This window comes from Leopardus geoffroyi, chromosome B4, assembly GCF_018350155.1.
Source record: "Leopardus geoffroyi isolate Oge1 chromosome B4, O.geoffroyi_Oge1_pat1.0, whole genome shotgun sequence".
In the NCBI taxonomy this organism is placed as follows: Eukaryota; Metazoa; Chordata; class Mammalia; order Carnivora; family Felidae; genus Leopardus; species Leopardus geoffroyi.
Window position 1 is genome coordinate 92,114,028 of NC_059341.1, and position 22,070 is coordinate 92,136,097.

The 22,070-nt window shown below is 43.2% G+C and overlaps 1 protein-coding gene across 12 annotated transcripts in view; it reads right to left on the reverse strand.

Moving 5' to 3' along the window:
• GRIP1 (glutamate receptor interacting protein 1) overlaps nucleotides 1-22,070 on the reverse strand; it is a 691,488-nt gene that overhangs the window by 40,269 nt on the left and 629,149 nt on the right. For 11 of the 12 annotated variants that reach the window (XM_045467228.1, XM_045467223.1, XM_045467229.1 and 8 more), the window contains 5 exons: nucleotides 20,667-20,736; nucleotides 18,775-18,920; nucleotides 5,018-5,162; nucleotides 2,752-2,891; nucleotides 2,408-2,602 (listed from right to left, as the gene is read on the reverse strand). In XM_045467228.1, the coding sequence (XP_045323184.1) occupies nucleotides 2,408-2,602; nucleotides 2,752-2,891; nucleotides 5,018-5,162; nucleotides 18,775-18,920; nucleotides 20,667-20,736 (696 nt within the window). The remainder of the gene's footprint in view (nucleotides 1-2,407; nucleotides 2,603-2,751; nucleotides 2,892-5,017; nucleotides 5,163-18,774; nucleotides 18,921-20,666; nucleotides 20,737-22,070) is intronic. The other variant, XM_045467232.1, reaches the window with a different exon arrangement.

Genomic DNA, 22,070 nt, shown 5'->3' on the forward strand with positions numbered 1-22,070 from the left:
CCAAAGTGGGGCTCGAACTCATGACCCCAAGATCAAGAGTCGCTCAGTCCGCTGACTGAGCCAGCCAGGTGGCCCTGAGAGTAGCTAAGTTCTTACACGTTACCTTATGGGTGGACATCATTAAAATCAAGAACATCCTTACAAACAATCTGTGTAACATGAAAGTCTCCACATTAACAAACAATAAAGAAGCAAGCACATTAATAAATAAACCTCAGAGTCTATGCTGAGAGAATTTGACTTCTGCCCTTTATCTGAGACCTCTGGTGACTCAACAACTCACAGGCAATGAGAAGAGCAGTTATTTGATGGGATAGCTAAGCCGTCACAAGCAATTATGATGTGGAAAAATTAATTGGCAAATAAATAAAAGCTCCAATTCTATTTTGGGTCTTCAGAATATTTTCTCCACCAAACTCCAGTATCCTCTCTGACAAGTGAGGACTTGAGAACTTTTTTTTTTTTTTAATTTTTTTTCTTTCAACGTTTATTTTTATTTTCGGGACAGAGAGAGACAGAGCATGAATGGGGGAGGGGCAGAGAGAGAGGGAGACACAGAATCGGAAACAGGCTCCAGGCTCTGAGCCATCAGCCCAGAGCCCAACGCGGGGCTCGAACTCACGGACCGCGAGATCGTGACCTGGCTGAAGTCGGACGCTTAACCGACTGCGCCACCCAGGCGCCCCAAGAACTTTTGAAATATCATTCCTTTTCCTTGTCCTCTACGCTTCATGGGACTTGAGGGGAGAAAACTAGCAGAACCAGGAAGAGAGCAAACTGGATACAGTCTCCTAAAAAGTAGCTAAATAAGTTACAAACCAACTCCCACACCCAAGTGAGTGTGGGACTCCAGACTCTTGGTTTATGTGTTTTATTCTCTGACCGAGTTAAATCAGAGCAGAAAAGGGATGTGAAGGCTGGAATTTATACAAGGCAAAAAAGAGAAGGTGAAGTTTTAGCTTTAGTTTTTGTTTGGAATAGATACACCAAAAGTTTATTTAATTCCCTGTCCGTTGACATTTTTGTTTCACTAATATTTACACATTGTAAATAGTGCCTAAAACAATGTCTTTGTATCTCTGACTCTGGTAAAATTATTTCCTTAGGACAGAGTCCCAGAAATGAAATTGCAAGGTCTAAGAGATTAGGAGCATTTGTGAGGCCTTCCGCCGTGGTCTTTAAAGTGTATCTGTTGTATCTTGCTTTCAAACCAACTCCTCTGTGTGGCCAGTGTCCCACCTACAGCTTTCAGCACATGTGAAGATGGCCAGGACACCCCAGTCCCCGCTGGTGGCCAGTCTGTCCACCTTTAGGTAGTTGAGCAGATGTGGCTTAACCTGCAATTCAAATATTCTCTAGGCACCACAGGGGCGATCTGGAACATCCTTTCCTCGAGGGGCATTTTCACCAGAGATCCAGATGGGGGCAATCACGTCTCAATCCCATGTGGGAGAAATACAAAGAAGTTTTGACACATTTCTCTTTTGATGCTATGTATCATTTGAAGGCAAGAGTCGAAGGGAAGGGACAAGAAGCTTTTAGTTTATAGTCCGCATTCAGCCTAACACTTTTTGTACGTTCACATTGTCAGTGAGGTTTAACTTTTATTTTTTATTTAAAAAAAATTTTTTTTAACGTTTATTTATTTTTGAGACAGAGAGAGACAGAGCATGAACGGGGGAGGGGCAGAGAGAGAGACACAGAACTGGAAGCAGGCTCCAGGCTCCGAGCCATCAGCCCAGAGCCTGACGCGGGGCTCGAACTCACGGAGTGTGAGATCGTGACCTGAGCCGAAGTCGGACGCTTAACCGACTGAGCCACCCAGGCGCCCCAAGCGTTTGACTTTTAAAGGAGGTTACCCTTCTTCACATGAGGATGATGCTTGTGGAGAAAAATCTGCTCTCTACTTTCATATATCGTGGTTACAGCTCTCTAATAGTGAGTGTTTGGGAAACCTGGATAAGTTTCTATTAAAAGTCAGGAGGAGGCAGGAATAAATGGGGTCACAAGTCACTGACTCATCTCTTGAAGCGCACACCTTCAGCGCTACCAATCCATCTTTGTGGAAAGCCTGCTTAAAAAGTAAGAATGGGGCCTGTCTTCAGTGAACTGCTTTATTGTATGGGTTGCTTCATATTAATCTACGTATGAAGGGCAAGCTCTGGATTGAACAGTTAGACATCAGTAGATCAAGTGAGGGCCTCGCAAGTGTTTGATAAATGCTCATGACTTACGGGTGTTAAGGAGAAAATGCAAGGCCGCCATATTCAGTGTGTTCAATCTGGTTATGCTGAAGTAGACGCAAGTAAAATAAATAAAGGTGTTTCTTTTCAGAAAGCAGAGGGTGGATCTTTGAGGCACACGGGCTTCAACAGTCAGTCCTCTGCTCCCTGAGGCTAGGACATACCTTGATTCCCATAGCCGCTATCTATTCCAGAGCCGTCCCACGAGTCTACCGCACTGTCCACACTGGGCACGGTGGAGGGGTACGTGTCAGTGAGCTTGCCTGGCTTCTGTGCCAGAGAGGGGTCCTCCTCCACATCTCCCAGGTCACTCAGGTGGCTAGAGATGGGGAATTTCTTGGGACTTGATGCTGCCTGGGCTTTAAAGACAGAGAAGGAGTTTGAAGTCGTCCATTTAAATAAAAAGATATTGACATACTCCCTCAGGAGAGTCATTTCCTTAGAAACACACACACGCAGGGAAAGAAATGCATTGAAAACCCTTCACTGTGGCTCTCGACCCACTCACCATCTGTCTGTTTCTTAATCTTCAAGGTGACGGTCTCTCCTGCCATCTGTAGCAAATGGATGGCCTCACTCAGAGGCTTCCCTTTCAAGCTGCTGCTGTTGATGGCCAGGATTCGGTCTCCTATGTGGATTGCGCCGGTTCTGAAACACCACATGGTAATAGGAAAGGTAGAAATAATCCCTGTGTGCTGCTGAATATCAATTCCCCACCATACTTTATATATTCATAGTAATAAAGATTTGGCAAGGGTCTCTAGAAGCCACTTCTAGCTTTCTCCTGGGCAATGGTACAAGATGACTGCATCTGCTGGGAATCACTTTTTACTTTCAAATAAAATCAGAAAAACTGTTTTAATTAGCATTTCGAACGGACTTGTGTGCTTTTTACATTCCAAAAAAACGCTGGGTCATTTGGTAACCTCTTAAAGATCCCGAGGAAAGAAACAATGTTGGACAATAAACGCAGCGATGTTTAGTATGGGGCATGTCTTCTTTTGACAGATTTGAAAGGCTGAACACAATCCCTCCTGCAGCTCACCGGAAGTGAGGCTCAGACAGGTGGGGACCTGCACCAGACCCTGGTGCGTCGGGGTCCCTCTGTTGGTAATTCCAAGGATAGAAAAGGCTCCATCAGGAATCAATTAATGTTACATTGTAATCCAACTTCCCAGTTGTGTGTCCGGGTACCTTCATTTAAGCTCTCTGGGTGTCAGTTTCCTCACGTCTCAGGGGGCAAAATGGGGATAATCATCTCTCAGGGGAGCCCTGAGGATTAAACCGGGAATCTCATGTAAAGGGCTCAGCCTGCTGCTTGAGAGATGGATAAAGAAAACTTATTGATTGATGAACTAATAAACCTTTGGCCTTTTCTCTTTCCGTCCTCACCCAATTCTGAACAGGCAGGTTGGAATTCATAATTCTGATGTTCACCATATCCATCTTTGGAAGCACTGGGTGGGGAAGGAGTAGGGTCATAAGCTTTCAAGCTCGGGGATGGTATAAACACTCAGATCTCTCCAAGCGCTAGCCTCTTATTGTACTGGCTCACTGTAAGCACGCTGAGGGAGGGAAGTGGCCCAGCTCACAGGCTGCTTGAGGCTGAGGGTTCTGACCACAGCTTGCTTCTGGGGCGCTGGGCAGCAGCAACTGGGGTAACAGAGGTGACACGCGGTCACACAGGTTATGAGAGCACGCTTAACGAGTCTACTGATGCATCTACTCTCAAGGAAATTTTTTCTTAGGGAAAAAAAAAAAGATCACTTAATTCATTCATAAAGGATCTCCAGTTTATGAAAGATCTGTGTTGTAAACCATAGAACACTTGACTGGTAGGTGGCTGAATCAGATCAATATTAATCTTTTCTTGTTGTCTCCCTAACAGAGATATGTGGGACTGTCCCTCTAGCAGGGGAAGCTAGGAAAAGAGAATATCTGAAGAATACCACAGCGTCGGCATCTCTGTTAATATCGGACTGTGACATTCCTACAGGGTGAACCTTTCTGAGCTGTCTCAGTGCCCATATCTCCCAGATGAAGATGTTGGGGGAGCTGACTTCCAAGGTGCCTGGAAGCTCCAAAATTCTGCAGTGCTGCATCTCTACTCTGCAAACCATTATTCGTGTCGGCGTGAATGACGTGTGTGCTTCCCTGAGCAAGCCTACCAGAGGAAAGATCTGGTTATGGGGTTTAGAAGATGCATCATATCACGCCTCAGAAAGAAAAGCAGTTTAGCGGGGTTGGGTGTGTGTGTGCATCATTGCCAACACAGCAGATGGACCTTCTAAGTTACAAGACATTATGAAGATGGGTCACTACACTTTGTTTCCCCAAATCTTTGAAGACAAAGCCTGGGTCATCCTCTCTGGAAAACACAGCGGCCAAACCCAGTACCTGTCAGGTAACAGAGCCTCAGTAAATGTTTGCGGAATTGAACTGGACAAGCCTTTTTAACCTCCCTGAACTTCAGTCTCCTCTCAAAATGGACACGATATAAACCCACCTCCAGTCAACTGTGGTCAAGTGTATACATTTCCGGAGAGTAATATCAAGGCTAAGCCCATGATATCTGTTACTGCCTGTAAGATGCCCCTCAAAGTCAAGTCGGAGCTCTGCCTGAGAGTTCTCAAGCTCTAAAATCAATTCTTTGTGCGGATCTGAAAAAGTCAACAGCTAACCAAGCAGGAGAGGGGAGCATATTTCTATGCGGCTTGTGAGGACAGCAACCCATCTCAGACACAGGTAATTGTAGCATTTTCTTGAAATTTTACCTTTCAGCTAATCCCCCTTTAGTGAGGCTTGAAATGATTATAGGATCAAACGGCTCTTCAGTTCCTGAAATTGTGATGCCAAGGGGCCCCCCATAGCGCTTAAGCTCCACAGTGTAAATAATTGCTCCGGAACTTTCTTGCTCATCTGCAATAAACGCCAAGGAGTCATAATTGGTTTCTTTGGAAAAAGCAAAGTAAGAAGACACATATATTCATACACAAAATAAGAAACTCGAAACGTCATCGTGAAAACATTACGTCTCAGGAAATCATTATCTGGGGAAGTAGAATCTCCTTAGGATATATCACATTCTAATACAGGGATGTGGTTACCTTAGTGTCCGGGAAGGGGTTCACTGCCTAATGACCGATGTTTGATATCAGTGAGTGAGCCACCGAGCTGGCACCGCAGGCCCTTTGGACGGTGTCCATGCCTAGTACAGGGCTTGCCCAGCACTTGTGTGCCACAAATACCTGAGGCATGAGCGCATGGCTGAGGAGGAACTGAAGCAGGAGAGAGAGAGTCATGCAGTGACAGAGACCCGGCCAGGCCGTTCCTATTTCCAGGCCTTTCCAAGCAAGCTAACTTCCAATATGAGAACATTTTACTCAGGGTTGGAGCAAACGTTAGCATATACATGGCCAAGCGGGGCTCGGACGAGGTGGCTTAGAAATCTAAAATCCCTCACACGTCATTCCACTGATTGTATCTTAAAACGTCAATCCTACGGATAAATTCACAGGTATTAAAGTAGTGGTTTGAATGGTTCTCTCTCCTCTGTTCTAGAGATTAAGAGCCATGCAAATCACGTTTCGGTAGCATATACCAGGATGCCACAGTCAGGAACTAACTTTCACTATTTAACATTGGTATGAAGGAAATCCTCTGTTAATGCGGTCTTCCCACAGCACTGGCCTACAAGATGTCATGGGACACCTTTAACATTGTTGGGGGTTTTCAGTGTGTCAGGGTTACAAATATGCAGTCTCAGATTTCAAAGTGTTTTTCTTTGCTTGTGACATGCTTCAAGTCCTTGGGCATTTCTCGTTCTACTCCTTGTGCCCCGGAGCCGCGAATGGCTAAGGAGCTGTTTCATTTCTGTACCCAAGGATACAGTGAAATGGTCCCGGAGCTACTTTAACACAGTCAGTTTTACAGTCAGACTGTATCCTAGTTAAGCATTACCACAGTCACATTTCTGCAAGGAGCAGCTGTTCATTTATGACATGAAACCCTGAAATAAGGAGGAAAAGAAGAGCCTGAATTAACGATTCAATTATCTGTGTGTACAGTGAACAATTACAATGAGCATAAAATGAAAGGTCTGTAGAGTAGCGTAGGAAGCGATATGTTCTCTCCTGCCAGCGTTTACTTCATTCTTGCCATAGACTGGGACTTCTGGAATGTACCCATCCCCTCCACTTCCTCGGTACTCTACTCCTAATAAGCTCCATGCACAGAGAATTCAAGACCGTCTACCACACACGGCAATGCTTAAATCAACCTCTTACGATATAAAAATATCCAATATTACACTCAAATCTGTACTGGCAGACAAGAAGCCTCCACATCCAGTGTCAAGAGCTTTAGTTTGACGGCTCACAAACTACTTACAGGCTTCTACCCAAGTGGCCAACAAGGTGGTGATCATGTGCTAGGGAGCTGCTGAAGGAAGCAGGAGGATGCAGTACCGTGTGGAGGCAGAGGTCAAAAGTCTAAATTTTCTTTTTTTTTTTTTCTTTCAACGTTTATTTATTTTTGGGACAGAGAGAGACAGAGCATGAACGGGGGAGGGGCAGAGAGAGAGGGAGACACAGAATCGGAAACAGGCTCCAGGCTCTGAGCCATCAGCCCAGAGCCTGACGCGGGGCTCGAACTCACGGACCGCGAGATCGTGACCTGGCTGAAGTCGGACGCTTAACCGACTGCGCCACCCAGGCGCCCCAAAAGTCTAAATTTTCGACACTATGATACGTCATCATCCTCCAGAGCTGGCTTTGACATAAAGGAATAGGGTATTATTGTATAGATTACATGTACTTTGTAGACTGTGCTACCAACTATATTCTGGATAGAATTCTAGGTGAGTCATTTGATTAGTAGACCTTGGCATTATTAAATAGTAGTCACCCCCGGGGCACTCACTCTACTGGTCATTCAGTGCGGGTGTTTATGCCAATGGAAAGACCCTGACCCTTATTGTTCTGCCTTATAGGGCAAGCAGGAACACCGCTTTGTCAATGGACACCAAATAGTCTGGACTTGGCCACCGGTGCTTAATGGGAGTTGTGGGAAATGACAGCTGCCCAGCACCGGAACCCAGCAACCTGTGGGAAGTTTCAGTTAAAACTTCCGTCCAGATGAAAATAACCACTGGTGTATAGGAAGCTGGGCTTGGGTGCAGTCCCACTAGCTGGGAAAAGGTGGAAAAACTGGCTCTATTTCACTTCTTCTTTAGGCGATCCAGAGTGAGTGCCCTGGGTGGTTTTTGTTGTTGTTGTTGTTTTTGTTTTTTTGTTTTTTGTTTTTGACAGTTTTGCAACTTGCATCACAAAGATGGCAAAATAACACCAGAATAGAGTGAATGGGTTTAAGACAGGCCACTTTACGTAGGGACATTTTTAAAGTAGGCAGCTGCGGCCTCACAATAACAAGACGTCAATTCTTAAGGCACTCGATGAGTTTAAATTGTGACGGGGATGCCAATTAAAAAAATGGCAGTATTTTAGTGAGGAAGGACACACTCCTGTTATCTGTCACGTTGGGATGGAAACAGGAAGAAGTGAGGCTATGTTAGATTATGACACAAATAGAAGCTTATTTCTGAATTCTTCATTAAGTAAATTGTCAGGAACAAAGACCAGAAAGGGAATATTTAAGAGACATTTCAACCAAAAACAATGAGTAGGTTTTTTGTACCAAATTAAAACCAACTGTTTTTTTTATTTAAAAAAAAATTTGTAAATGTTTATTTTTGAGACAGAGAGAGGACAGAGCATGAACGGGGGAGGGTCAGAGAGAGAGGGAGACACAGAATCCGAAGCAGGCTCCAGGCTCCAAGCTGCCAGCACAGAGCCCGACGCGGGGCTTGAACTCACGGAGCGTGAGATCATGACCTGAACCGAAGTCGGATGCTTAACCAACTGAGCCACGCAGGCACCCCACCAACTGTTTTTTTTTAAATTTTTTTTTTTGACGTTTATTTATTTTTGAGACAGAGAGAGACAGAGCATGAACAGGGGAGGGGCAGAGAGAGAGGGAGACACAGAATCTGAAACAGGCTCCAGGCTCTGAGCTGTCAGCACCGAGCCCGACGCGGGGCTCGAACTCACGGGCCGTGAGATCACGACCTGAGCCGAAGTCGGATGCTTAACTGACCAAGCCACCCAGGCGCCCCTGTTTTTTTTTTTTTTTTCAACGTTTATTTATTTTTGGGACAGAGAGAGACAGAGCATGAACGGGGGAGGGGCAGAGAGAGAGGGAGACACAGAATCGGAAACCGGCTCCAGGCTCCGAGCCATCAGCCCAGAGCCTGACGCGGGGCTCAAACTCACGGACCGCGAGATCGTAACCTGGCTAAAGTCGGATGCTTAACCGACTGCGCCACCCAGGCGCCCCCTTTTTTTTTTTTTTAAATCAATCTATCAGTTTATCTATCTATCTCTACCTACATAACTAATGATACACACACACACACACACACACGTAAATCAAGGAAATGGCACACTGAATGAATATTGGATGATATTAGGAATTATTGCTAATATTTTAAACTGTGATGATATGGAGCTACATCTTTTAGAAATCCTTTAAAAGAACATCATTTATAGATACATTAATAGTGTTTATAAGGTGGGGTGATAGGTGTCTAGAATTTGTTCAATGTAATTCAGTGTGTGGGTGGAGTGGGGAAACTAGGATAAGAGTGGAGCTGTATAGCAAGATTGATCCTAAGTTAGTTGTTGATGCTTGGTGGTGTTGGATGGTCCATGATGCTTGGTGGTGTTGGATGGTCCATGATGCTTGGTGGTGTTGGATGGTCCATGATGCTTGGTGGTGTTGGATGGTCCATGCCACCATTCTTCTCCATTTAAAAAATACATTTGAAGTTTTCGTAATAAAATTGTTTATTTATTTATTTATTTATTTATTTATTTAAAAATATTTTTATGTTTATTTTTCAGAGCAAGAGAGACAGAGCGTGAGCAGGGGAGGGGCAGAGAGAGAGGGAGACACAGAATCGGAAGCAGGCTCCAGGCTCTGAGCTGTCAGCACAGAGCTGGAAGCGGGGCTTGAACTCACGAACTGCGAGATCATGACCTGAGCCTAAGCCGGATGCTTAGCCGACTGAGCCACCCAGGCACCCGAAAACTGTAAAAATATCGGGACATCTGGGTGGCTCAGCTGGAGGAGCATGCGACTCTTGATCTCAGAGTCCCGAGTTCCAGTCCTACCTCAGGTGTAGAGGTTACTTAAACAAACTTAAAAAAAAAAAGATAGACATTTCCTTAGAAAACACTCATGGATGCCTTGAGTAAATGATTATTTAATTAGTCTGGCTTCCTTACTTTCACAGACGGTGGTGGCTGCACGCACACTGTCTCATCCAGACCCTTATGAGCCATCTGTCCACCAGGCGACGTTCCCAGAACTTCCCACCGACACTCGCTCTAGAAGAGGCCCCCACCTCAGCTCTGCCCTGTTTTTTCACAGTTTCTTCCTAAATTGTTTTCCTGGTTGGGCTCCTGCCTTTGCCCCTCCCCCACATCTATTTTCACCAGTGCTGCCAATAGACAATTCCTCCTCTTTTCTTCCCAGCATATTTTTAAGGCATAAATCTGAATATGTTACTGTCTTACTTGAAGCTTTCCTGTAGTTCCTCAGTTCTTTTGAGGATAAAATACAACCACTTTGTATGAGCTGAGCTGGAGCCTCTGAGTCCCCAGAGGGTCATGCCCCCTCTCCCACCACAGTCCCATCTCCTAACTTCTCTCCTCACTGAACCAGCCGTAGCTCCTTAAAGCATAGTTAGAAAAGTGCTTTTCTAACATCTTCAACCTGGCATGTGTTACTCCCTACGCACAAACGCATTTCTTTCTCCGGAGAATTTCTACCCTTCCTTTGAGACTTGGCTCATGTGTCTCGTCTTTCAGGAAGCCTTCCTGGTTACCCGGCCGCGGCCAGCAGCTTTTCCAGGGGATCCCATAGCTCCTGTGTATTCTACCAGTGTTCTCAACTCCTCTTCATTCTTGTTCCCCTCCTCAAGGAGAAACATTCAATTCAATTTAAATTCTCTGTAACAAGAGAAATTAAATCTGAAGAATGGATTCAGTCAGGTAAGGTTGAGCTTTGAAGGGCCACAAACCATTCTAATGTAACGTCTAAGATTCTTTGCTCCCTGAGAACCAATATTTGCCCCCATCAAGAATGCATGCATGTTCTAGTATATACTTTTCACTCTATGTTTGAATGATTTCTCTACTTGTCTCCGCCATTCGAATAGGATCACCTTGAAAATAGACATGTTGTCTTCATATCCCCAGAACAATGTCTGGCACCCCGGGGACTTTGGTAAACGGCTGGACAAATGAGCGAGAGGATAAGTGGATGTTGTTAGCCCGAGTCACAGTTCTGAGGGACGCAGTCTCTAAGAGAGCCTCAAGAGTCAGTGTCCCGGTGACTCTGAGGTCTAGTTTTCTTCCGCAAGGTGATGTAAACCCAACTATGGCTCACTCAAAGAGCGACAGTAAGACCCGGGCTGCCACCGTGGGGACCAGCAAACCTAGAGCATCCTCCCTCCACAGCGCTGAGAGTGTCTGAGTCAGCTTCAGGCTACACTTCCCACTCCATCTGCCTTCTTGGGCTTTAGCCCAACTGGCAGTTGCAAGGTCCTACAGCTTAGGAGGGTGATAACCGCCATTCATGCTCAGGCCATTTTGGAGGTGGAAGCATTCCAAGACCCTCTCTCCTTGAGGCTGCTCCAGCTTAGAAAGGAGCAACGGGAGTGTTTAGCCAGAACAAAAACTTTCTGAGAAGACAAAAATGCAGGGTCGCCAGTAAGTTTCAAAGTGAGCCCAAACAGATGTTAATGATATTATAAGAAGCTTTTATATCGCAACAGAAGGTTTACAACTATTAGCGAAAGACGTGAAAGGGGGCCGGCCTACTTGTTTGTTCTGCTCGGCTCTAGTTAAGAAAATTAATGGGACCACAGAACAGATGCAAAATTGCAGCGTTACTTATCTACAATGTTATTTTCGGGCGTCTTGAGTGTTGACTATTTAACCAAATGAACACTATCCGGCTTGAATCCATAATGGCAGCTGCTTCTGTGACCAAACGGGGGGCCTGGATTTGGGAGAGAGCCCTTGGAATGCATAAACGTACAGGTCAATCAAAGTTCACTTCAACTAAAAGCGACAGAATTCATTTCACGGAGTATGGCTATGTTTCTTGGAGGACAGGACTGAGAAAATAAACCATTTAGAACAACACCCCTTACAGCTTCCTACTCTTGTGTGGTCATTTTATCTGGCCACTAAATAGTGTACCAAGGGAGCTCCAAGGAGTTGCTGAGTGTCAGAGAGGAGAATTTGAATTTCTTTTGTTATGATAATTATATATGTATATATAATATATACATATACATATATATACATACATACACATCTCCACATTACGCTGCTTTGTGACTGTGCTTCTCAAAGTGTAGTCTGGGGACTAGGAACTTCAGCATTATCTAAGAACTTGTTGTAAATACACATTCTCTTCACCTCAGACCTATAGGAATCCCCGAGTCTGGGGGAGGAACCCAGTCATCTGTGTTTTAACAAGACTTCTAGGTGATTCTGACTAGAGTTTGAGAACCATTACTCTGAGGGGCGCCTGGGTGGCTTAGTCGGTTGAGCATCACACTTTGGCTCAGGTCATGAATTCAAGCCCCACATTGCACTCTCTGATGTAAGCCTGTCAGCGAAGGGCCCACTTTGGATCCTCTGTCCCCTCTCTCTACCTCTCTCCTGCTTGCACTCTCCCCCAAATAAATAAATATTTAAAAAAAAGAAAACCATTACTCTGAGATCAAGCATGAAAAAAGGGAAGATACCCCCCCTTTTTAAAAATCTATTATAGGTTCTTTCTTGAAGCCAGTCTTTTGCCAAAACCATCCCTTAACCACCGCTCCTAGCACAGCAAGGATCATTCTTGCTTGCTTGTAATGGGGACTTTCTGCTACTTCGGTCTAGATTTGAGGGGGAGAAAAGCTAGGGGAAATTACTGAAAAAAAAAAAAAATGAAAGCTCAAATCTTTGAAGGGCAGATTTCACTGGTACTAAAGCTATCTGTGCACAAGGCTCTGTTTGGAAAGGCATAAAGGTAATTTGCTTTTGATGGGACAAATTGTAGCCTGGAAATGTTTCTCTATATAAATTAGAGCCCATGGAGGTAAAATATTGCATTTATGGTCTCTAAAAACATGCTCTATATTATAAGAGAGGTCTCTTGATCTGCAGATCAAGAGAGAAATCGCTAACAGCTATATATTTGGCGCAAAGGCAGTAATACAGAGCACACAGGCCCTTAGGAATTATTTGACACACATTTGCAAGTCTCCACCTATTTCTTCCTTCAAGTCCCAAATTCTCAACTGTTTTGCTTCAGGGCTGCTTCTCAGCTAGCCACTCTCCCTCTCTTCATTTACACTGGATCTAGACACAATCAAAAAAACACATAGATTTTATTTCAAGAGGGTTATTTGCATCTTTGGGGACCTAAGGATTGGGTAACAGCCCTTGTTTTGGAGCCTTGGACCCAGGCAAGAGCCATCTGGCTTTACTTGGCTTATTCTCCTGTGGTAATGAAAGATGACAAACACAAAAGCTCCTGAAGGCAGAATGGTCACTGAACATCGCGGGGAGGGAGGGAGGCAAATCCCTACAATTCCAAGGGTTCCAAAAGATTTGGACATCGTAAAATAAAGCTAAGATTAACGTAAAAGCATCCTAATACTGGAAGCTGGTAGTTAGGATTCATTGAGCCCTAGTAGGCACCACACATCACTGCTGCACGCTTACATGTATCACCTCCTTCGATCCTTGAAAACAGCCATGTGAAACAGGCATTAAATGGACATGTACAGATGTCCAGAATGTACAGACATGTACAGAGATGTACAGAAGAAAGGGATGCTCAGAGAATTTAATTTTCCCGTTTCCCAGCTTGTCAGTTGTGAAGCTAGCCTAGAGCTCTTAGTCATTTCACTCTCTTGCTCCCCGAGGCTGGACTAGAAACAAGAGTTGATTCAGACCCTTGAGTGTGCCCCATTCTTCACTAAACAATGGCAACCAGGTCATCACTGACCAAATACTATGGCCTCACTCCCCTGCTTTAAGTCTTTTAATGGCTCCCATTGGCTTCTGGAGTAAGGTTTGAATTTCTTAACATGGGTTAGGACTATAATGGTCTGGCTTCAGTATATCTTTCTACTTGCCAACTACCGAGTCCTTACACATAATTTGTGCACCGGCTACATCTGTTACTAGGATGTGTCATGCTTTCTGATCTCCTGCTTTGGCTCACTGTCTTCTGGTTAATTCTAACAACACCTCCCAAACCCTTTCAAGACCAATGTGGTTAGAAATCCTTGAGCTCCCCAGGCTCAAATGGATGTCTCCATATTCTCTTAACATTTTGTGCTTACACCTAGCCCATTCATCATACTATCAATTATTTTCTTCTGTGTCTCATATAAGGTGGTGACTGATTTGGGGGCAGGGATTGTGTCTTTTTTTTTTTTTTTTAATGTTTTATTTATTTTTGAGACCGAGAGAGACAGGGCATGAGCAGGGGAGGGGCAGAGAGAGAGGGAGAATCCGAAGCAGGCTCCAGGCTCCCAGACGTCAGCACAGAGCCCGACGTGGGGCTCGAACCCATGAACTGTGAGATCATGACCTGAGCCGAAGTTGGACACCCAGCCAACCGAGCCACCCAGGCAGCCCGATTGTGTCTTTTTTAATCTAAGAACTGGCTGACCCTCACACCTCATACACACCAAATACATGCCGATGGCATGATTGAATGGAAAACAAAGACTTTAACAATTTTGAGAGTAGTTCCGCCATCTCCTTGGGTAAGGTACAAGGCAGAGCAATAAAATTAGTGTAATGGGAAGACGTGCCCACATTTTGAAGCCACAGCTATTAAACCCAACTGCAGTATTGCTAGCTTAGGAAAAGAAGTTCTATCACGTGTGGTTATAAACTTTCTGCAACTGATGAGAGCAACAAGGATTGAGGGGGCAGGGTCAAGGAAAGCACTGGAAGACTCCCAGAGTACAGAAAGTCCAACGTGAATATGAACAACATTTTAGGGAGTGGAGACTATATGCTGAATATTGCCATTTTAAAACATTGAGACCAAGGATGGTAATAATTCACATCACCAGTTTAATTTCAGATTAAGCACAGCGTCAAACTTCCCAAATCAGTGACTTGTTATGATTAATGCTTACTTCCCATTCATTTAAATCTTGCTGAATGATAAGAACAAAGGTGGAGAAAGGCATTTTAGGAAGCAGTAGCCATAAAAATAGTCCCCATGTATTGAACACCAACTGTGCCAGTAAATATTTCTAAGTGACAACTGCTCCGTAAGGCAAGTATTGCTGTCTGTACATGACTGAAAATACAGCGGAATCTCAGATTGGTTCAGTAGCTTGCCCAAACTCACATAGCTCAAATGTGGTGGAACTGGACCTTAAACTCAGGCCTGATCTTTTTTTTTTTTTTTTTTTTCAACGTTTATTTATTTTTGGGACAGAGAGAGACAGAGCATGAACGGGGGAGGGGCAGAGAGAGAGGGAGACACAGAATCGGAAACAGGCTCCAGGCTCTGAGCCATCAGCCCAGAGCCCGACGCGGGGCTCGAACTCACGGACCGCGAGATCGTGACCTGGCTGAAGTCGGACGCTTAACCGACTGCGCCACCCAGGTGCCCCTCAGGCCTGATCTTAAAGCATGTGCTCTTTAGGACCACATAGTCTGCCTTGAACTAACTCATTTTGAATCATTTCCTCCCCCACTCTTTGCTCTGCTCTGAATAAGAGTAGTCAGCTACTCAAGTTATATAGTACTTTACATCCTCGTGTTGGAAGAGGATATAGAAACACTTAAATTCTTCCAAATCAATGATCAGATGGTAATTTTCAAATAGTGGTCTGTTATAAAAACATGTCTGAATGAGTATATATTTTCATATGCCAATTCGAGAAAATCTGCTTTGGGTAAATATGTCTCTCACATCTATACTTACAGTCTTATTTTGGGTAGGTGCACAGTTTTCAACGGAAGGATTTAGAATTTTAAAAATAGGACCTCCTTGGTGCACCTGGGTGGCTCAGTCAGTTAAGCATCTGACTTCGGCTCAAGTCATGCTCTCGCAGTTCACGAGTTAGAGCCCCACGTCGGGCTCTGTGCTGACAGCTCAGAGCCCGGAGGGAGCCTGCTTCGGATTCTGCATCTCCCTCTCTCTATGTCCCTGCCACGCTTGTTCTCTCTCTCTCTCTCTCTCAATCTCTCTCAAAAATAAATTTAAGCAATTAAAAAATTAAATAAAATAAAAATACGACCTCCTAAAAAATAAAAAAAAAATTAATAAGCATGATAATTACCATACTAGGCATAGGGATTGTAGGGTGAAAGGGGAAAGGGGGGAAAGATGAACTGAAGGAAAGAAGCAACTGAAAGTACGACCTGACTCTCCAAGTGCTCAGTTATTGCTTCTGGAACTCCTCCTGCCTGACATGTCTGCACAGCCTGGTGTTGGAACTGGGAACACCGCCAACTGTGAGCACTATACATATTCATCTCTGGCTTGGGTTTTTTACTCTGCAAGGAAGGTGGCTGAGATCTGCTTAGCTTGGCAAATCATACAAAATGGGTTTCTCCACAGAGTGTTGCCTCTTCACTAGGACACAGCCCAGACTGATGCTTGAGGCTTTATCCTTTTTGGAAATAAATCCCCCAAAGAAAGTGCAACTGAAGCATGCTTGTAAAGAGAAGAATGCAAACGTTGGTACAGAAAATCAGTTGCTTGCGAAATAATGAGTGGAAAATTTTAAACGTTGGTTATAAAATATATTTGAATACAATCATCCTTACCAGCTCTGCTGATGGATGCAACTACCAGTTTGTTTTAGCTTTGGATAGGAATCAAAACCACATGATCACAAACTCTAGATCTAGATGGTTTAATTATAGAAGATTCTAGACCACTGACAATAACTCGTCTTTGGTTGGAATGAAGCTCTCTTAACCACTCTCTCTGTAACCATTACTGGATTAACTGATTCTCCATCCTCTTTGTAAAATGTACCTTTCTTTTTTTTTGAATTTTTTGAATGTTTATTTATTTTTTGAGGGAGAGAGAGAGAGACAGAGACAGAGACAGAGCATGAGTGGCAGAAGGGCAGAGAGAGAGGGAGACACAGAATCCAAAGCAGGCTCCAGGCTCTGAGCTGTCAGCACAGAGTCTGACATGGGGCTTGAACTCACAGACTGTGAAATCATGACCTGAGCTGAAGTCGGAGGCTTAAGACTGAGCCACCCAGGTGCCCCTAAAATGTACCTTACAATGCCATCGAATGCTCTAGTGTAATAGGTCTCTCTCTCTAGTACCTCTGTGAATCTCTGTTCCTGCTAACAATTGTGTTGTAAGCTTAAAAATTTAGTCAATTTTGTTTATTCCCAAGTTTGTTGATGTTAGTTTTACTAGTTTTTGTAACTATGTAATCTGATGAATCTCACATAACCTATGAAACATGAGTACAGTGGTTCTATGAAAACAAAATCAAATTCTTTGGGAAGATTCAATAAGGGAGGTCGTTAGGCAAAAATCTACTGTTAATTCTGTAGAAGAAAAACTTGAAAATATGGGGCAAGTAAAAAAATCTAAATGGAGTAAACATTCAGATTAAATTCTTTAAATTTTCACTATATTAAAACAAAAACAAAACTGGAGATCACGAGCTGTATATTATATGTATGGTTTAGGAATCTAAACAAGTAAAAAGACTTGTAACTATGATCAGCAGAATGATATTCATAGCAAAGAAGTTGGCTTCACCCCTGAGATTGGTAAAATTTTAAGTTAAATGTTTATGCTATCCATAGCTATCGTTTTCTGTTAATTCCCCACATTAACTTCGTCGTTCAATTATGGACTTTTTTCAATCAGCTCTAGGTTCTTATCATAATCAGATAAAAGACCCTCTACTGCTGCTCAGATTGTGTTCCTTGGACCACAGTAGGAAGGCTGCTAGAAATGCCGAGTCTTGGGCCTCATCTGGGTGTAATATCCAGGAACTGTGTTCTAACAAGCTCTTCAGGTGATTCTGAGGCCCTTAAAGTTTGAGAAGCCCTGTCCCATTGTGTTCCTCCATTACTGGAAACACTACCAATGAATACAGCCCTTTTAGAAAACAACAGGATACTTCCAATCCATGAGTATGGAAAATTTTTCCATTTCTTTGTGTCTTCTTCAATGTCTTTCATAAGCTTTCTATAGTGAAAGATACATGATTTCACTCATATGTGGAATTTGAGAAACTTAACAGATGATCATAGGGGAAGGAAGGGAAAAATAAGATAGAAACAGAGAGGGAGGCAAACCATAAGAGACTCTTTACTTTTTTTTAAGTCTCTACCTCATGGAAAAAAAATTTTTTAAGTGTTTTATTTTTATTTTTATTCTTTGGAGACAGAGAGTGCGGGGGGGGGGGGGGGGGCAGTGAGAGAGGGAGACACAGAATCCAAAGCAGGCTCCAGGCTCTGAGCTGTCAGCACAGACCCCGACGTGGAGCTCGAGTCCATGAACTGTGAGATCATGACCTGAGCCGAAGTCTGATGCTTAACTGACTGAGCCACCCAGGCGCCCTTATAAGAGATTCTTAAATACAGAGAACAAACTGAGGGTTGTTGGGGGTGGGGTGGGGTAAGTGGGTGATGGGCAATAAGGAGGGTGCTTGTTGAGATGAACACTGGGTGTTATATGTAAGAGATGAATCACTGGGTTCTACTCTTGAAGCCAAGACTACACTGTATGTTAAGTAACTTGAGAATTAAAAATAATTAAAGAAAAAAAAAAGAAAACAATATGATACAAGACTCATCAGGAATCATGAGAAGTTCCTTTTTACTCTTACTCAGCAGTTCTACTTCTAAAAATATTTCCTAAGGGAATAATTCAAAAGAAGAAGAAGAGTTGAGTAAAGATATCCATACGTAAAGATGTCTGTGATTGTACTATCTACAATAACTGGGAGCCATCTAAGTAAGAAGAGAAAAATGATAAATAAATTACAGACAGACAATGGTAGATATTAAGTGTTTGAAAAGTGGGTAATGTGCTTATGAAGGTGTAACACACACTGATTATGTAATACAAATATCAACTAGAAAATGACTAGTTCCATTGTGTTAGGGTAGTATTGGGTGATGCTTTAGTTTTCATTTTTAAACATTGCTTTGATACAGCTGCAATAATGTTGTATAATAAAAATCTTAAATGTACAATTTAAAAGCACCCCTATTGAAAATTCATAGTACCCTCTTAACACACAATGTAAAGACCCCTTTAACTATGTAAGACTCTGCTGCAAAGTCACTAGCCAGCTGTCGCATGTAAAACATCAAGATGTCATATCTTTTGTGACAGACGGGCAGTTAGAGAAGTCAGTTGTAACTAAGAAGGCTATCAATACCTGAATTATCTTCATCTTTGCGGATTTTGAGCTTCACCAAGTCTTCACATTGCTGGAGGATCTGAACCGCATCTTCCATAGAACAGTTGTCCAGCCGGATGTTATCTATCGCAAGTAATTTATCCCCCAGTTCCAGGGTGCCAGTCCTGTTAGTAAATGCACAGCGACACATGATGAATGAGCACTTACCCTGGTCATTTAAGAGGCATTAAGAAGAGTGTGGCAGTAATGGCAGTCTTTAGAGGGAAGGACGTCCTCCAGCTATTTTTAAATTGCATTTTATGAACAAATCCTTTTTTTCCAGTCTTGTTTTGGATGGCTGCCATGACACCAAATTTCAGAGTATTAAAAACATTTTTTTTTAAGTGGTTTCTTCAAGTCGTCGAGGACAGCTATATAAGCTTCACTCAGGAATTCTAAGTTTCCCAGGAAGGGAGGTGAGGGGGCAGGGTTTACAGACACTGGGAGTCCTCATGCTTCTCCGCATCAGTGCACTCCTTTTCTTCCTGGGCAATTCCAGGTACTAGGAGAGGGCTGAGAGATGGTGGGCGAGACTTAGTGGATGTCAGAGTCTTGGTGTCCCTGCCCTTTCCACCTGTCCCGGGAAACACACTGTGGCTGCCACAGGGAGAAAGGGTGAACCTGATGCTACCTATCTGGGAGGTGGCCACTGAGAGTCTCACACTGGCCATGGACCTCTGCAGGTCTGTTGAAAATATTTAAGGCCCATCATGAAATAAGAAAAATAATGAGAATGGATACGTGTTTGTGCATATATGCACACACATACATATTTGTAAGGAAGGTTATGTTTTGGGAAGGACTATCTTTCATGCATTATGTCTGTGGCAGAGATTGCTAACTGCTTTCCTGCATCTAATTTCCTCTCTCTTCTTCTGGGTCGCTCCTTGAAGATGCATGTCCCAGACTCCCTCGACCCCACTCTCACTTCCCTTTCATGGCTAGAAAACCACAATGACGGGAGCAAGCTGGTGAGGATGGCAGGATTGCTGCCCTAGTCCTGCACTGCCTGCCTGCCTCCCAGCTGTCACATGAGATACAGTGCAGTCTTGTTTGACCCAGTCTGTTTATGAGCCTCCCTGTCATGGCATCTGAGCCTATCCCAATATACCTAAACCCATACAATGTCCTTCCTGCTTTTTGAGCATTAGAGCATTTCTTTAATGAAATGACTGTGATAATAGAAGGGTTTCTTTTTTTTTTTTTTTAAGTCTTAATTGGACAATAGAAAGTTAAGTCTTACATAAGTATTCCCAAACATTTAAAAATATTTTGATCTGTGACACTGAAAGGTTGAGACTCCCTGAGTTTAATGGTATATGGGCCAAACAGGACATTGTTCTAGGCTCAGGGACCTGGCTTGGCTAGGGAGGACATTCGGGCATCTCGCATAGCTCTCCCACAAGCTATTATCTCTATGTGGGGTGTTTTATAATTGGGACCATAAGTAGGACCACTTCCAGTTTCTTAGCTGGAAAATGAAGAGAGTCAGTGAAGGAGAGCCTATGATAGATTCGGGAAGGACCCTAACAAATATTTTCAGGTGATTATTGTCTACAGTGGGTACAAAAATAAATAAATAAGGTGGGAGAGCTACACAGTCATTGCATGAGAAATGTTGAATATAATCAATTAATAGTGGCTGTCTGGAAAATGATTCATTAGGAAGGTCTACCTTGGGTGTGGAAAGGGTCACTTCTACTTTAATTAAGGAAGCCTTACACCCAGCTGCCTCAGTCGTTAGAGCATGTGACTCTTGATCTTGGGGTCATGAGTTCGAGCCCCACATTGGGGATAGAGTTTACTTAAAAAAGAGAAAAAAGAAAAAAAAGAAATGCCTTGGAATGAACCAGAAAATTCATTTTCCTTACCTATGTGCCACACTGCCTTTCTTGATATCTGATATGACAAGGGGATCTCCTGGTTTTCTGCTGGATGGTGCTGTAATAATAGATTTGGAATAGTCACATCTTTATACCCATTATTCACCCACACTGTACATTTCCAGTTTGTAGCAATGGTTAATGCAGGTACAGTTTGTATGCAAAGCAAAGCTGCTCAGCAAACAGATCAGAAAATGTGCACATTACACCTTCTTGATATAAAGATATTTGTGTTGAAGTATTTACAAACTTAAAAACAAAAGCCAAGCCATTAAAAATTTTTTTTTACTGTTTATTTTTGAGAGAGACAGAGAGAGAGACAGAGTGTGGGCTGGGGAAGGGGCAGAGAGAGGGAGACATGGAATCCATTGCAGGCTCTAGGCTCCGAGCTTGTCAGCACAGAGCCCAACACGGGGCTTGAACTCATGACCCGTGAGATCATGACCTGAGCCAAAGTTGGACGCTTAACCAACTGAGCCACCCAGGAGCCCCAAAACAAAGTCATTTTAAATTTGCAGTTGGAGAAAGCAACTGCAGAACTTCCCATCAGGTTTAAATCTATTTCAACCTGTGATTCCCAAGAGGAAGGTGAAAGGTGAACACCCCAACTGGAGAGTATCAGACACAACTGGGGGCTCCCCTTAGGGGTATTCACATGTGCTCCCTTCTCCCTTCCCTTCTTTTTGGTGAGGAGACAGCACTTTTTATGGGACCATGCCATATTACTCAAGTGGATGGGGCTGGAAAGTGGATGAGATTCACTGATTTAAAGTTCTTCTTTCTTTCAGAAGGAAATCTTTTGCTAGATAGACAGTAAATCTTAAAATTTTGCTCACACATTCACACCTAGAATGCTCTGAAATGTTCTGGAATGTGACTATTTTGTTTTACTGAGAATAGTAAATATTTGGTGTGACTTAATTACATGTTTATACATATGCATATTCTAAATATATACATGTAACTTTTATTGAGTTTACAGATTATTCCATTATCCTGCACAGTGGTCAGTTTTCGGCTTTATAACTTCTCTTAGGGATGTTTCCATCTGATGAGACTCAATACATTTGGTATTGAGTCTACCTTAGATTTAATCCTGAAAATGAACTACAGCTCACATAAGTACAAAAATACTATCTTGATCTAGAAGGTTTACATTTAATGTAGGAGACTGATAATTAAAATAACCCATACCGACATTTATAAAAAAAAACAATTCGCCTCCGAGAGGAGAGGTTTTACCAGTTTGAAGTATGTTGTGATTTCCTTTTAAGGATCATTAAAACGCCCCTAAAGTAAGATTTTATTATAAACAGGCTGATCACCCCATAATAATCATAGAACCATATCATATCCCATAATCCCATCTGAATCCCAGGAAAATGTTTATAC